General features: G+C 45.9%; 1 protein-coding gene across 2 annotated transcripts in view; it reads left to right on the top strand.

Moving 5' to 3' along the window:
- LOC144681635 (protein shisa-5-like) overlaps positions 1-14606 on the top strand; it is an 82883-nt gene extending 68277 nt beyond the window's left edge. For both annotated transcript variants that reach the window (XM_078543410.1, XM_078543411.1), the window contains 2 exons: positions 6984-7196; positions 12713-14606. In XM_078543410.1, the coding sequence (XP_078399536.1) occupies positions 6984-7196; positions 12713-12903 (404 nt within the window). In that variant the 3' untranslated portion in view covers positions 12904-14606. The remainder of the gene's footprint in view (positions 1-6983; positions 7197-12712) is intronic.
- The last annotated feature ends 219 nt before the right edge of the window (positions 14607-14825 follow it).

The following is a 14825-nucleotide window of genomic DNA, read 5'->3' as shown; positions in this document are numbered from 1 at the left end:
CTAAAGAAATACTTTTGAAATTTAGTAACTATTGTGATACAGCAGTAGTGTTTCATTTAGCAAGAACCCACAAACAGCAATAAGATAAACAGATGATCTGTCTTTAGTTGGGCCAGATAGGGAGAGGGGCAAGTAACATTTTGAAGATGGAAGCAGGGTCTGTCACCAAAAGCCTTGACTCCACTTCCAAAATATTATTTAGCTCTTTGCCTGCCTCACCTGACTTCACTTGAACTTCCTGAGAGGGAAATAGGTTCGATTGAGGTATTCAATAGGGAATTGGACTGCTATCTGAAAAGGATGAATATGCAAGGTTACGGGTATAAGGCAGGGGAGCGGGACTAGGCAGAATGCTCTTTCAGAGAGTCAGTGCAAACTTGATGGGCCGAATGGCTTCCTTCTGCACTGGCAATTCATGACAACCTTTGTCACCTACAGATTTAGTTTGCCCACTGTGCACTTTACTGACTTTCTAAGTTCTATTAATTCCAACTGCTCCATGGCCATATCCTATCCCACACAAAGTCCCAGGCACCCCTCAGCCTCTAATGCTCCCTGTGCCTCTGTACAACAGCTTCAAAATACTTGTCTTCATCTAGAAATCCATCTGCAGCCTTGCTCTCCCTACCTCTGCATCTTCCTCGAGACCTGTTTCACTGCTTGCATCCTCTCCTTTTTGTGTGTCCCTCTCTTTCTGTCTTCCTCCCCACTACAGCATTGGTGGAATAATGTTCGGCCATTTCACACTCACATTCTGGAACTTTCTCCACAGCCACCTCCCATCTTGATGCGTTAATTTGTACCTTCACTAGCTACCTATAATAAACACCTGTCTCTTAAATAGCATTGTCAGCCGCTCCCAATTTCCCCCCTCCTCCAGGTCATGCAACTACCTGCTGCATTCCGCTCGCCTGCGGCGCTGGACAGGACTGCTCCGAGTGCTGTCTTACCGGGGTCGAATTCTCGTCATAAACCAGCTGATCGCCGCCATGTTGTGGTATCGGCTGGTCACTTTGACCCCTCCCCCGGACTTTGTCGTAAAAATCCAGAGAATGCTAGTCGACTTCTTCTGGGACAAAAGATTGCACTGGGTCGCTGCTGAGGTTCTGAGTCTCCCGCTTAGGGAGGGCGGTCAGGCGCTGATGTGCCTACGCACGCAGGTGGCGACTTTCCGTCTTCAGACGCTGCAGCGATACCTTTACGTCGAGCATCCTCCGAGATGGTGTGCCCTGGCGACGTATTTCTTCCGCCAGGTGCATGGCCTGAATTATGACGTGCAGCTCCTGTTTATAGAGCAGAGGAGCCTCAGTGGCTCCTTCCAGGTGTTGCCCGTCTTTTACCAGGACCTGATCAAAGTCTGGAACATGGTCGCCTCGCGACGCAGCTCTCCCCTGTCAGGAGTAGCGGCTATTGTCAGAGAGCCGCTGCTCAGGAATCCGCCCCTCCGTCCCTTTCAGTGGCTGGTGGAGAGGAGGGCTGTGGCTGCCTGGGTGACCAGGATCGGGGACGTGCTGGGTGGCGGAGGACTGGGATGGATGCTCCTGCAGGAGTTGGCGCGTCGCGCGTCAGTGAGTGTCCAGGTCGCAGCCGATGCCATCCAAGACCTAAGGACGGTCGTGCTCGGACCCGAAGTCATTTTAGGTCTCGAGGTGGCCCAGGTGCGCGGTGATCTTCCGTATGAACGTTCCCCTGTTCGGACGGAATTCCACATTGGCCCCAAGGCCCGAACCCTCCCTCGGGTGCCGGTGCCCCGCAATAATGTGAGCCGCCTCGGGGACATGCCCTCCGTGCCATTTGGCACGGTGCGGAGGGGTTTTCTGTACGGACTGTTGCTGCACACCTTCCATTTTCTCGCCCTGGTCCGCCGCTCGGACACGCCCTGGCGTGCCTTGTTGCCATCCGGCGGTGGAGGCCCCCAATGGGAGGCCCTCTACGAAGGAGTTCTCCCCCTTTCTATCGGGGACCTGGGTTGGAGGGTGTTGCATGCAGCAGTCCCCTACAATAGGAGGATGTTTAGGTTCACGGACTCCCAGGATACATGCCCTTTTTGCGGTCTTGTGGAGTCCGTGGACCATGCATATATAGGGTGTCTTAGGCTGCACTCCCTTTTTAGTTATTTAAAAAATCTTTTATTACTTTTTTGTTTGCACTTCAGTCCCACGCTCCTGATCTACGGACACCCGGTGCGGAAGGGGGTCGGGAAGGAGGAGGACCTCCTCGTGAACCTGCTCCTGGGCCTGGCCAAGTTGGCCATCAACAGGTCCAGGCAGCGGGCGATCGACGGGGGAGTCCCGCCCGATTGTTTGTCCCTCTTCCGCGGCTACGTTCGCGGCCGGATGTCCCTGGAAAGGGAGCACGCGGTGTCTGCCGGCACCATCGAGGCCTTCCGTGCCCGGTGGGCACCGCGGGGACTGGGGTGTTTTGTTGATCCCTTTAATCACATCTTAGTTTGATGTTTGTAAGATTCCTTTAAAGCTTTTCCTTGATTTTACAGCTGACCTGACTTAGGGGCTGTGCTTGATTTCTCCCTTGCTTTTGTTAATTTAGTTTATTGTTTTGACTCAAAAGAGTTACCTGCTGCATTCCGCTCGCCTGCGGCGCTGGACAGGACTGCTCCGAGTGCTGTCTTACCGGGGTCGAATTCTGGTCATAAACCAGCTGATTGCCGCCATGTTGTGGTATCGGCTGGTCACTTTGACCCCTCCCCCGGACTTTGTGGCGAAAATCCAGAGAATGCTCGTCGACTTCTTCTGGGACAAAAGATTGCACTGGGTCGCCGCTGAGGTTCTGAATCTCCCGCTTAGGGATGGTGGTCAGGCGCTAGTGTGCCTACACACACAGGTGGTGACTTTCCGTCTTCAGACCCTGCAGCGATACCTTTACGTCGAGCCTCCTCCGAGATGGTGTGCCCTGGCGACGTATTTCTTCCGCCGGGTGCACGGCCTGAATTATGACGTGCAGCTCCTGTTTATAGAGCAGAGGGGCCTCGGTGGCTCCTTACACGCGTTGCCCGTCTTTTACCAGGACCTGATCAAAGTCTGGAACGTGGTCGCCTCGCGACGCAGCTCTCCCCCGTCAGGAGTAGCGGCTATCGTCAGAGAGCTGCTGCTCAGGAATCCACCCCTCCGTCCTTTTCAGTGGCTGGCGGAGATGAGGGCTGTGGCTGCCGGGGTGACCAGGATCGGGGACGTGCTGGGTGGCGGAGGACTGGGCTGGATGCTCCCGCAGGAGTTGGCGAGTCGCGCGTCAGTGAGTGTCCAGATCGCAGCCGATGCCATCCAAGACCTAAGGACGGTTGTGCTCGGACCCGATGTCATTTTAGGTCTCGAGGTGGCCCAGGTGCCCGGTGGTCTTCCGGCTGAACGTTCCCCTGTTCGGACGGAATTCCACATTGGCCCCAAGCCCTGAACCCTCCTTCGGGTGCCGGTGCCCCGCAATAATATGCCCTCTGTGCCATTTGGCACGGCGCGGAGGAGTTTTCTGTACGGACTGCTGCTGCACACCTTTCATTTTCTCGCCCTCGTCTGCCGCCCGGACACGCCCTGGCGTGCCTTGTTGCCGTCCTGCGGCAGAGGCCCCCGATGGGAGGCCCTCTATGGAGGCGTCCTCCCGCTTTCTATCGGGGAGCTGGGTTGGAGGGTGTTGCACGCAGCAGTCCCCTATAATCGAAGAATGTGTAGGTTCACGGACTCCCAGGACACTTGCCCTTTTTGTGGTCTTGTGGAGTCCGTGGACCACCTTTATATAGGGTGTGGTAGGCTGCACTCCCTTTTTAGTTATTTAAAAAACCTTCTGTTGCTGTTTTGTTTGCAATTCAGTCCCATGCTCCTGATCTACGGACACCTGGTGCGGAAGGGGGTCGGGAAGGAGGAGGACCTCCTCGTGAACCTGCTCCTGGGCCTGGCCAGGTTGGCGATTAACAGGTCCAGGCAGCGGGCGATCGAGGGGGGAGTCCCGCCCGATTGTTTGTCCCTCTTCCGCGGCTACGTTCGCGGCCGGGTGTCCCTGGAGAGGGAGCACGTGGTGTCTGCCGGCACCATCGAGGCCTCCGTGCCCGGTGGGTACCACGGGGACTGAGGTGTTTTGTTGATCCCTTTAATCACATTTTGATTTAATAAGTTTCCTTTAAAGTTTTTACTTGATTTTACAGCTGACCTGACTTAGGGGCTGTGCTTGATTTATCCCTTATTTTGTTAATTTAGTTAATTGTTTTAACTCTATAAGAGTTACCTGCTGCATTCAGGGTGCTATATAAATGCAAGTAATAGTGGGGCTGGTCCAGAATGGAATATGAAGTGGAGGATTTAGGGGACAAAGAAAGTTTGCAATTGTTTAAGTTAATGGCTGCAAAATTCCAGTGGTGTCATTCTGCCTATGAAAGGGTGGTGGAGTGGGCCCTAAGTTGAGAGATTGAGACCCCTTCTCAAATTATGGGGTCAGGGTCATTTGTATAATGGAGTTAGGTGCATCAGCAATGCACCTCTCCACCCACCCACCGCAACCCCACCACAAAGCATCAGATCACTATGACAACAGGCTAGGAGACCAAGATTGGTAAAGCCAAAGTGAGAACCGTCATAGTGGACTACAGTGGAGTCAGTATTATAGAAACATCGAAAGTAGAAGCAGGAGTAGGTCATTCGGCCCTTTGAGCCTACTCTGCCATTCAGTATGATCATGGCTGATCCTCTATCTCTACGCCGTACACCCGCATTTTCCCTATTCCCCTTGACGCCTTTTAGAGTCCAGAAATCTATCTATTTCCTCCCTAAATATATTCAGTGACTTGGCCTCCACAGCCTTCTGTGGTAGAGAATTCCACAGGTTCGCCACCCTCTGAGTGAAGAGGTTGCTCCTTATCTCCATCCTAAATGGTTTACCTCATATCCTGAGACTGTGACCCCTTGTTCTAGACCCCCCAGCCAGAGGAAATATCATTATGCTTGTGAACAGAACAAAGATGTGGGAAAAATGATTGTTTTATGGTCTTTTTGTGACTCCTTGAAAGAGCATATCATGAGCAATAAACTCTATTAAGGCCCTTTCAGCTAGCAATCATCTTCTCAGCAGGAGGTTTTTGCCTTATTCACAGCACAAAACCACAGATTTCATTAAACTACTGAAGTGCAGTTGTGTTCTGCCAGTAAATGGCTTCTACTAGAGTAAATTTGAGCACAGACTAGCGTACTGTAGGTTGTGACTGATTATGAGGAATGTGTGCTAAGTCGTAAAGTGCAGCTAAGCAACTTGCATTAATTATGGACACTGACTTGTGAAGAAACAATGGTTACTTGTTTGAAAGGGAGGCTACTTGTAAGGAAGTTTGACTTGAGGGGATGGTGGGGGTGAGGGGAAATAAAAAAAAACCTGTGTACATTTAAATTGGATTACAATGTTGTCCAGTGAAAGGAATAGAAAGGCGTGTATGTATTCTATTTTGTATACTTTTACTATGTAACAATTGGTCTAGTCAACATATGAAGTCCCATGAAGGTTATTTTCTGTTGCTGTGATTCTAATGGTCGTTGTAACACCATAAACTTAGCAAATGATCCTACCAACCAAGGCGTTAAATCAACAATTCTGTAACAGGCATTTTTTTGTGCTTTTTTTTTTAAAGTATCCCCTATTGTGGATGGCATTACACTCAAAATGGATACTTCTTAACCACTTTAAATTGCTAGTGTGAAGTTTGAGCTCATCATAAGTAATTATCATGCACTACTCTCGCTGATGTACTCACTGAATATAATGAAGGGAAACAAGAACTGAAGTCAGCATCTTGACAGGAGATAGGTAAAGTTAAATAAAGTACATGGGAGTGAATTCCAGGCAGTGATCTCCCTCAGAATTTAGATGATTATTAGCAACGCAAGCTTAATTTTTGTGGTTATAAGATCGCATTCAAACATCATGGTAAAATTTGTGGGTTAATCTGATGTATTTGTTCATACAATATGTACTAACCACACTGCAATAGTAACCCCCAATAAACTTGAGACAATTAATTGGATCACAGTTGTAGCTCTCTGACTGGACGTGATCACTCACCAACAACTCTGGCAATTGACACTCATCGCAGCAGCCACAATCTGATAAATCACCTTCGAGTTCTATTATCTTGTAGCTTTAACATCTTGACCTCCAGCGACTAGATTCAAAACTAGTCCACACTGATTCTAGCCTGAAGCGAACGGTTTGGCAATTTGAATCCAGTTCCTATTGAATTTGGGCCACTGCACAAACTGCTTCTTTAGTTCAAATTAACATTAAATTATCAGTTTCATCTATGCCCTTTTTTAACACCAAAGGTTTTAGCGCCAGTTCTACTCTTTATTTAACTAAAATTTAGTACTTAAAACTCAAACCTCTTCCCACTAAATCTTTGTCCATGGCTATGAACCATGACCAGATTAGATAAGAAGAGCAGGTTTCCTTCCCTAATGGGCATTATTTTCTCTGAAATTACTGTAGCAACTTGCTCCAAGTGTTCACCTGAATGGCAGCTCTGGCTGCCACTTGCCTCACTTGGATACAAATCTCAAGACTTGGTTGAAGTGCAGCTGTCATGTGAATACAGCTGGTACCAAACATTGGCCCCTGGCGAGGGTTGACATCCAGAAGCAGAAAGATGCTAATTTCCATTCAGACCAATAAAAGCTGGTAAGAGGGAGACAAATGAACAAGTCCTTTCCACTGACTGTAGTGGATTATGTAAGCTGCTCTTAAATCTACCTGAGTTGCAATACCTCCTCTAATTTAGCAGGTTGAAAAGGAGATATTGTAACTTGGGTTGACTTAACAGCAGCCTATGCACTCCCCTCCCCTACCCAGGTTTCTTTTTTTGGGGAGAAGTGTTTTGCATTCAAAGTACTGTTCTCCACCATTCTCCAGGAATACTTTCCTTTTAACGAATTTTTTGATAAAAGCTTAATTTTAGTTTTAATAAACTAACTGATGATTTTGTCTATCATTCTCTTTAGCTGTTGTTACAAGCTCAACTACAACTACGGTGGTGCAGTCTGCATATCCACAGCAACCCCAAGTACCAGCACAAGGTTTTGTTCCGTACCAAGGATATACTCCTATGCCAGTGCAGCCAGCACCAGTTCCCTATCCTGCAAGTAGTCCCTATCCACCACCATATCCAACTCCATATTCTGGCCAACCACCTTCATATCAAGATACTGTGGCAAGTAAGTAAGCTTAATGTAGCAGTACTCAGGAATACAACTTTTGTGATGCAGATATCTGGTTTCTACATTGGAGTAGGATTTCACTGCATGTCATGAGGAGTGATGAATTGTGTGTTGTGCCATGGACTCATTTAAAATACAACATACTCAATAAGCAAGATTGCTAATAGATTGGTACAAATGTATCATATTTGAAGGAAGAAACAAGAGAACAAGCATGACTTTAATTGCATTTTATGTTTTCCACAAGTGTCTATGCTATATGTTGCGAGTGTACGCAAGAGTGTGACAGAAGCACAGTCAGTGCTTCCTTTTATTCTTCTTCCTGGTCTCTGCCACTTGACCTTCCTCACGAAAAGCAGCACAGCTTCCCTGCTGTTATGGCTATCATTTATTATAGTCCGAGACATGACACATGGGTCCTATGGTGGAAGATCAGTACCCTTGGTCAGTGGTGAAAAGATCATGCGAAAGGCCGAAGCTGGGAAAGACTTGAATGGAAAAGTGTGACGGAGAAAGCTGAGCTGTATCTTTGAGCTGGTGTGGTGTTTATATGTCTTCCCATTACCGTAATTGAGTTGGCTGGCCACAAACACTTCCATTATTGATGTCAACTAATTTTCAAAGGTCAGAAAGTGTGAGAAAGTTCTAGAATATCTCCAAATGTATGTGTGAAAATTCTGACACTATTTATGGCTTTTTTAAATAGATACTGTTTGGGCTGGGAATTACATTGTGACCGAGTATGAAGCCTTAATGCATTTGTATGGAATTTCCTTATCCATTATTTTAGCAGAGGCATTAACAGTTTTATTTAAGATTTAACACCCTCGCCTAAATAGTGGACAAGGTGTTTCATATGAATGTGCTGTTATCGGATGTAATTTCAAGGTCTTCACTTGCTTAACTTCTGAAATTTCCTGGGCTGGATTTAATGCAGCCCATTGTGGCAGGAAACATGGCGGCAGCCCCTTAGTCACAGGAGAGGCCCTGGATCAGCCGTCCGGTGGCTAAACCTCTCCCGATTAAATCAGAGGGCAGAAGGGGCTGGCACAGGATTGCCATCCACCGGAGGCAGGATGTCAATTGGGTAATTAATGAGCCAATTGGCACCCATTCCCCCTGAGCACAATTCAGTAACGGCTCGAGGTTTAGATGGAGGCCGTAGAGCTTTCCCACCCCCTCTGAAGACCGCCCAGCAAACCCTGCCCATTTCCCACTCTGTGCCTGATCAGGGGACCCGGCAATGGCGAGCGGGTGGGGGTGTGGGCCAAGGGGGAGTGGCGAGGTGGGAAACATTGAAGCCTTGCCTCTGACCCCACACTCCCCTCCCCACCTCCCCGATCCTCATCCCGCTTCACTCACCTATAGTCTGGGGTCCCTGGTGATATGTTGATTCTGGGCCTCGATGGGTGTGTTGCCACCACTGCTGCTGGCGCTGGCAGCATGTAGCACTGTCGACCTTCGATTGGCGGGTGGGACTTGTGCTGCTGGGCACCTAAAATGCAGGGAAGTACCAACAGTGACCACTCAAGTGCCTGATTCCATCAAGCCTCCCACACTTAACTGATGGGCATTTCCCACCAGTTCTCTGAACAGTGAGCGAGGCTCAACCTTGATTTGGTGCAAGTCTTGTAATTGTAGTTCATCTGATTTCACAGCTATCAAATGCAAATGTCTCAACTATCCCAAAATATTTAACTAAATTGTGGTGCTATACACTCAACAGTTCAGAGCAGTAAGGTACTTTTGCACACCACTTCAATTCGAGGTATTTGCATCCTCTCAAAAAATTGCAATATAATTAAATTGTGCATTGTGGAAACATTTTATCAAGCAGTAAAATATACCTGCAGTCTGCCAGCTTAGTAACCAGATTATAGTGTGCATTTGAAAGCACTTATCTATGAACAAAGGCTTTCAAATTGATAAAGCAATTAAAAAAAAAACACCAACATTACTTTTTGTATCTGAAACGTTCAAATGCTACCAAAGTGAGAATGTTTGTTTGTTTTTTTTAATATTGAACTATTGTTTTTGTTCCAGATTGTCTTGTTACTTTAAACACTGGAGTATACACACATGTAATTGTAACAATGCAGTAGCAGGTCTTTATTGAGACTTCCATACTTCATGATTGTAGTATGACTTCTCAGGTCCATCATACTTCATGATTTCAGTATGTGTACAGCATACAGGCTTGCACCCACCTCACATGCTAATTTTACCTTTGTAACAACAGAATGTAGGGATCAATCAGGTGAGGAGGGGTCGAATGGCTCCCCTCTTATCCCAGTCCTCACTTGACTGTAACAGTTTGTTTTGTGGAAAGGATACACTTGCCAATTCAGTGTTTTACGCGCTGCGATCATAAAAAGTGCCTATTGAACAGGTTTTTTTGAGTTCAACAAAGAAAGAGGTTAGTTTCATTGTACTAAACCCAGTCTAACTAAAATAATAAATACACTCTGACTTGCACGCGTGTGCACACACTCAAAAGTTCACAAACACACACAAATAGATTACAGAGAAATAAAAGGGGTGTACGGTCAGTGGAGTTTCTTCTTTAATTCATCCACGGGCTGCGGACTTCGCTGGCTGGGCCAGCATTTATTGCCCATCCCTAGTTGCCCTTGAGAAGGCGGTGGTGAGCTGCCTTCTTGAACCGCTGCAGTCCGTGTGGTGTAGGTACACCCACAGCGCTGTTAGGGAGGGAGTTCCAAGGTTTTGACCCAGTGACAGTAAAGGAATGGCGATATATTTCCAAGTCAGTGAGTGACTTGGAGGGGAACTTCCAGGTGGTGGTGTTCCCATGTATCAGCTGCCCTTGTCCTTCTAGATGATAGTGGTCGTGGATTTGGAAGGTGGAGTTTGATGACTTGGCTGGTTTCAGGGTGAATTTGGTGGTTTTGCTGTTTCCCTTGTGAATCTGATTTTAAGTAGTAGCCTGCCGATTTGGCTGTCCTTCCGGAGACAGTATTGCAGGGTTGATTTTCTTCAAGGAGTCTTTTGACTGTGGCAGGGGCATTCCTGGGTGGTCACGGCCAGCCAACAGGGGCCAAAGTTTGCAAGCTGGGTTAGAGAGGAAGGAGGCCCCACTTGGGCCTTCTCTCATTAGCATCTGAGCTGCATGACATCGTATTGCAGAGAAAGGAGAAGCCTAAACACACACAGGGTGGGCCTGTCACATCATCACCCAGTGATTCAAGCATGGTTGTTACTAGTGTAGTTCCCCTTGTAACTTAAACAGTTCGTGTCTGGGAATCCTCCTTTTAGTGAGGCTCCCATTGTTCAAGGGCAGAATTTTTCTCTCATTGGGCAGGCGTGAGCCTGACTTGAACGGGTGAAAAATAGCACACGCCAATGTCGGGCAAGTGTCCCAACGTCATCACGCACTCGCACGATATTTCAGTCGGCAGGCGCATTCGGGAGTCGGCAGTGAACCCACCAACAATTAAGAGGGCTGTTTAAGCCTATTAATTCATTAATTGAATAGAATTTTTCCCTGCCGTCTAACCTTATGGTGGGCGGGTGGACGAAAAGGCCAGGCGGCCTTTGGATTTTTGAGGAAACCTCATCCACGGACGGGATGTGGTTTCCGATGTTAATTAAAAATAAAGATGTTTAAATCTCATTTCTAACACGACCCTGCTCAGAATCACATGGGACATGTTTACCTTAATTTTTAAATCTTTATTTTTAATGTTATAAATCTTCAGCTCCCTGAGGCAGCTCTGTGCCTTCAGGGAGCTTTCGTTGAGAATGCATGCACTGACTTCCGTGCTTGCCCTCCTCTCCCCACCCACCCAGGCAGCGCTGAGTGTTGAAGCGCGTGAGTCACACTAGTTGGCCATTAATTGGCCAGCCAGCATGAAGTCGCGGTCGGGGCCCGATCGCAGGTGGTGGACTGTTGCATGGCTGCTCCCAGGCCCGCCCGCCATACCTGCCTGATGAGGGGGAAATCCTCCCCCAAGTGATTGGGTTTAAGGCATTCTTTTTGTTGCTTTGATGAGTTCATGCCTGGGAACCCCCTCTAGTCCAGGAGACTTTAACTCATTGTGTGTTGATCCCAGGACATCAAGGTACTCAGCTATTCTGAAAACTCATTCCTATAACTGGATACTTCAGCCTTTATTGCCCACCCGTAATTCGCCTGCTAAGGTGGCAGTGGGCTGCCTTCTTGAACCACTGCAGCCTGTATATTCTTTATAGCAGTTTAATACAAGAAAGTGACTTGCTCGGTCACTTCAGAAGGCAGTTGAGAATCAGCCACATCGGTGCAGGAGAGAAATCACAGATAGACCGGGGTACAGAGTCAAAGTTTCCTTTTGTAAAGGACATTAGTGAATTCACTGGGTTTTTAGGACAATTTGAAAGATTTGTAGTCACTTTTACTGATGTTTAATTTTTAATTGCATATTTCTTTCTAAACAAATTTAAATTCTTAAGCTGCGCAGTGGGATTTGAATTTATGTTCTCTGGATTTAGTCCAGAGTTTTGAATTACTGGCCCAGTAAAATAACTAGTACGCTTACTCACACATCAGTTTAGAGCAAATGTTTGATTGCTGCTCTTGCTGCTGTATGTCCCTTGTATATTTCACATTCACGGCTGCAAGTTCCAATAATATTTAAAGGATTCTGGGTTATGACTTTTTTGTGAATTCATTAAGGTTTATTTCTTCTCTCAAACTCTTGCTGCCTGTTCCCCACTGACTGTTCTTGTAGCAAGATATTTTGAGGAAGTTGAGTACATAGCATTTAATTTTAACAAAGCCCGCAGGCTGACAAGGTTTAACATGGAACTGCTAATGAAAACCTGAAATTCTGGAAGGAATCAACAAGTTTACAGCCTCAAAACCCAAAGCTCTCTGGTATCTCTCTTGCGTCTGGTAGAACTGGGGAATGGAGTGGGCAGCAAGTTCACCTTGAAGACTGAGAATGGAAATGTGTAACTACCAATCAGTTGCAACAATAATGTTGCCACTATCAAAAGCAAAGGAATATATTGAGGACAATAGGATTGGGAGCAGATGAAACGATATGACATAGAGGGTTGTGAGGCTACTACTCACATTGCACTACTCACATTGTTGGTTAAAGCAGAAACCAAGTTTACGTATAAAAACAGGTTGGATAGGTGGTTCAAGGAAAAGGGAGTAAAGGGTTTAGATGATAAACAGCAAGAAGGACTGTTTGGAGTGAATGACCTGTCTGTCTGGAGGGAAAATTAAAGAAACAGTCAAAACTGAACCATTTCCGCTTCTAGCAGTGAGCTGTAAAGGAGCATTGGAAAAAAGCCTGTCTTCTTTCAGCCTGATCTCTCGAGGAAGCATGACACGCTGCACAGAGACACTGAAAAGGGAAGGAAGAAAAGAAAATCGTTCAGAGTAAATAAAAACAGTCGCCGTGTGAACTGTTTTCAACTTCATATCTTTTACGTTGTAATTTTGACAGAGAAATGCATGAACTTCATTATATTCAGCACTAATGTTCTCTTCCCTTTTTTTATTTCAGGTGGTACAAGTGCACCTTATCCAGGACAACCACCCTATCCAGTCTCGCAGACGCCATACAATCCTGCCGCACAGCCACCATACAATCCCGCCGCACAGCCACCATACAATCCCGCCGCACAGCCACCATACAATCCCGCTGTGCAGCCACCATACAACCCTGCCTATGGAACTCCAGAGAAGTCACATTAGTAAACATGTGGCCAATTCTATTGTCAAGTGCATTTACTGATCTATCTTAGCCTGTTACTATTTTATACAAGATGAATGCTGGAGAGAAATTATCTCGCAAGCGTTTCAAACATGTTCAAATGTTAATTGTAAATTACTTATGTTTAAAAGAGTTTATTTTTTTTCCCCCTCTTACAGTCTCATGACTGAGGAGGTGTGAAGTCTATTTTATCTCAGTCATAATTTTTCCAGCCCTTTTGGATAAACCAGAGGTAGCATAACTTTGTTTTGTATATTCAAAAAAAAATGGAAAAAAGGTTGCTTTAGGCTACCTTTCATTGCAAACATAGGTGTTTAGATATTTGCCTAATTTCCCCTTCTATGAAGGCTACCGCTTCACTACTTGTCATTAAAGAAGTGTCTTTTGTGAGTGGCTGCTTTTGCATCCTTTTTTATTTAAAAGAGGAAATGAAAACGTGCTGTATTTTTGCATTATTTTGTGTTTGCTGTTCGGTTCTTGGAGATTTTTGGCTGTAAACTGAAAGCAGAGGTAAATCACAGCTGCATGGTAGATCGACACAGATTGCTGAGATTTCGGTTGGCACATCAGGGACCTGATGCTCCATCTGGTGACTTCTATCCCCCCAAAAAATTGGCAAAAAGAGAAGCTAGCCATTTTTGGGTTTCCATTTTCTTTTGTTAGTTTATCGCTGTCCTCCTTTACTTCTCCTTCGGTCTTACCAATTCAACTGCCTGGCACAATTCTGGTTGGTGGCTGAACTGAAGAGCAGTCTTTTGTAGTAAAGATTTTCTGCTTTTCCCACCTCCAGGCTTTCGGATTTTCTGCTGCGGGAGAAGGATCCAAACAGTTGTTGGCAATTCCTGAAAGTGAAGACAGACAGGCGTGTGCATTGTAACAGTAAACCAGACTGAAGCTGCAACCTGTTGTATCACCCAGCCCACTGTGCCATGTAGTTCTTGATCTCCAGATGTGCCACCTGCCACAGCTTAGTTGTTTCCACACAAGGATGGAGGGAAAATTAAAGAAGCAGTCACATCTGAACCATTTCCGCTCCTAGCAGTGAGCTGTAAAGGAGCGATTGTTAAAAAAGCCTGCCTTCTTTCAGCCTGATCTCTCGAGGAAGCATGACACGCTTGCTGCACATTGAGACTGAAAAGGGAAGGAAGAAAAGAAAATCGTTCCGAGTAAATAAAAACAGTAGCTGGGCGAACTGTTTTCAACTTCATATCTTTTATGTTAATGACTTAAAAACAGGAGGGTTTGAAGTTTTTACAAAAGAGAAGTGTTAATATACAGCTCCACGAAGGTCAATGGAAGTGCTTTTAGTGCCCTGACCAGCTTGGAAGCAAATTAGATATATTGTGGAATAGCTAAATAAGAGCTGAAATCTGCTGACTACTGACAAAAACTATGCTGACATCTTATTTGCTCTGTCACTTTAAATTACCTTCCTCAATCCCCCTATCCCTGTCCCTAACCCCCCAAAGAGACAGAATGAGAACTTTTCTATCATAGTGCTTGTTAATGAGTTTGTAGCCAAGGACTTTTTGGTTACATTTGTTGAATCCAGATTTGTATATTATCAGGGCAATTGGTATAATTCAGATGCTGCAGTATCATTTGAACAACATTTTAACATTAACTGTAATGTATAAGAGGATGGTTGTATAGTACAATAAAATCAGCATGTTCTGTCAAAGTATTATTGGTTTATCTATTGTTTTAAAGCTGTAACTGAACCTTCCATATAACCAAGCACAAACAAGTTAAAACACGATATTGCGCTGATTTGACTTTTAAGCTGGGAGTATCAGTGTTTAAACTTCTTCACTCTCCCAATGCTCCCCCACTCTAACTTTCAAAGTTCATCAGCATGAAACATTCCTAGGATCGATATCGAAGAGATTTGGGAACCAGGTAA

This window comes from Cetorhinus maximus, chromosome 6 (assembly GCF_964194155.1).
Source record: "Cetorhinus maximus chromosome 6, sCetMax3.hap1.1, whole genome shotgun sequence".
NCBI classification, from domain to species: Eukaryota; Metazoa; Chordata; class Chondrichthyes; order Lamniformes; family Cetorhinidae; genus Cetorhinus; species Cetorhinus maximus.
The sequence above is the reverse complement of the archived record's forward strand: the minus strand, read 5'-3'. Positions and strand labels throughout refer to the sequence as shown.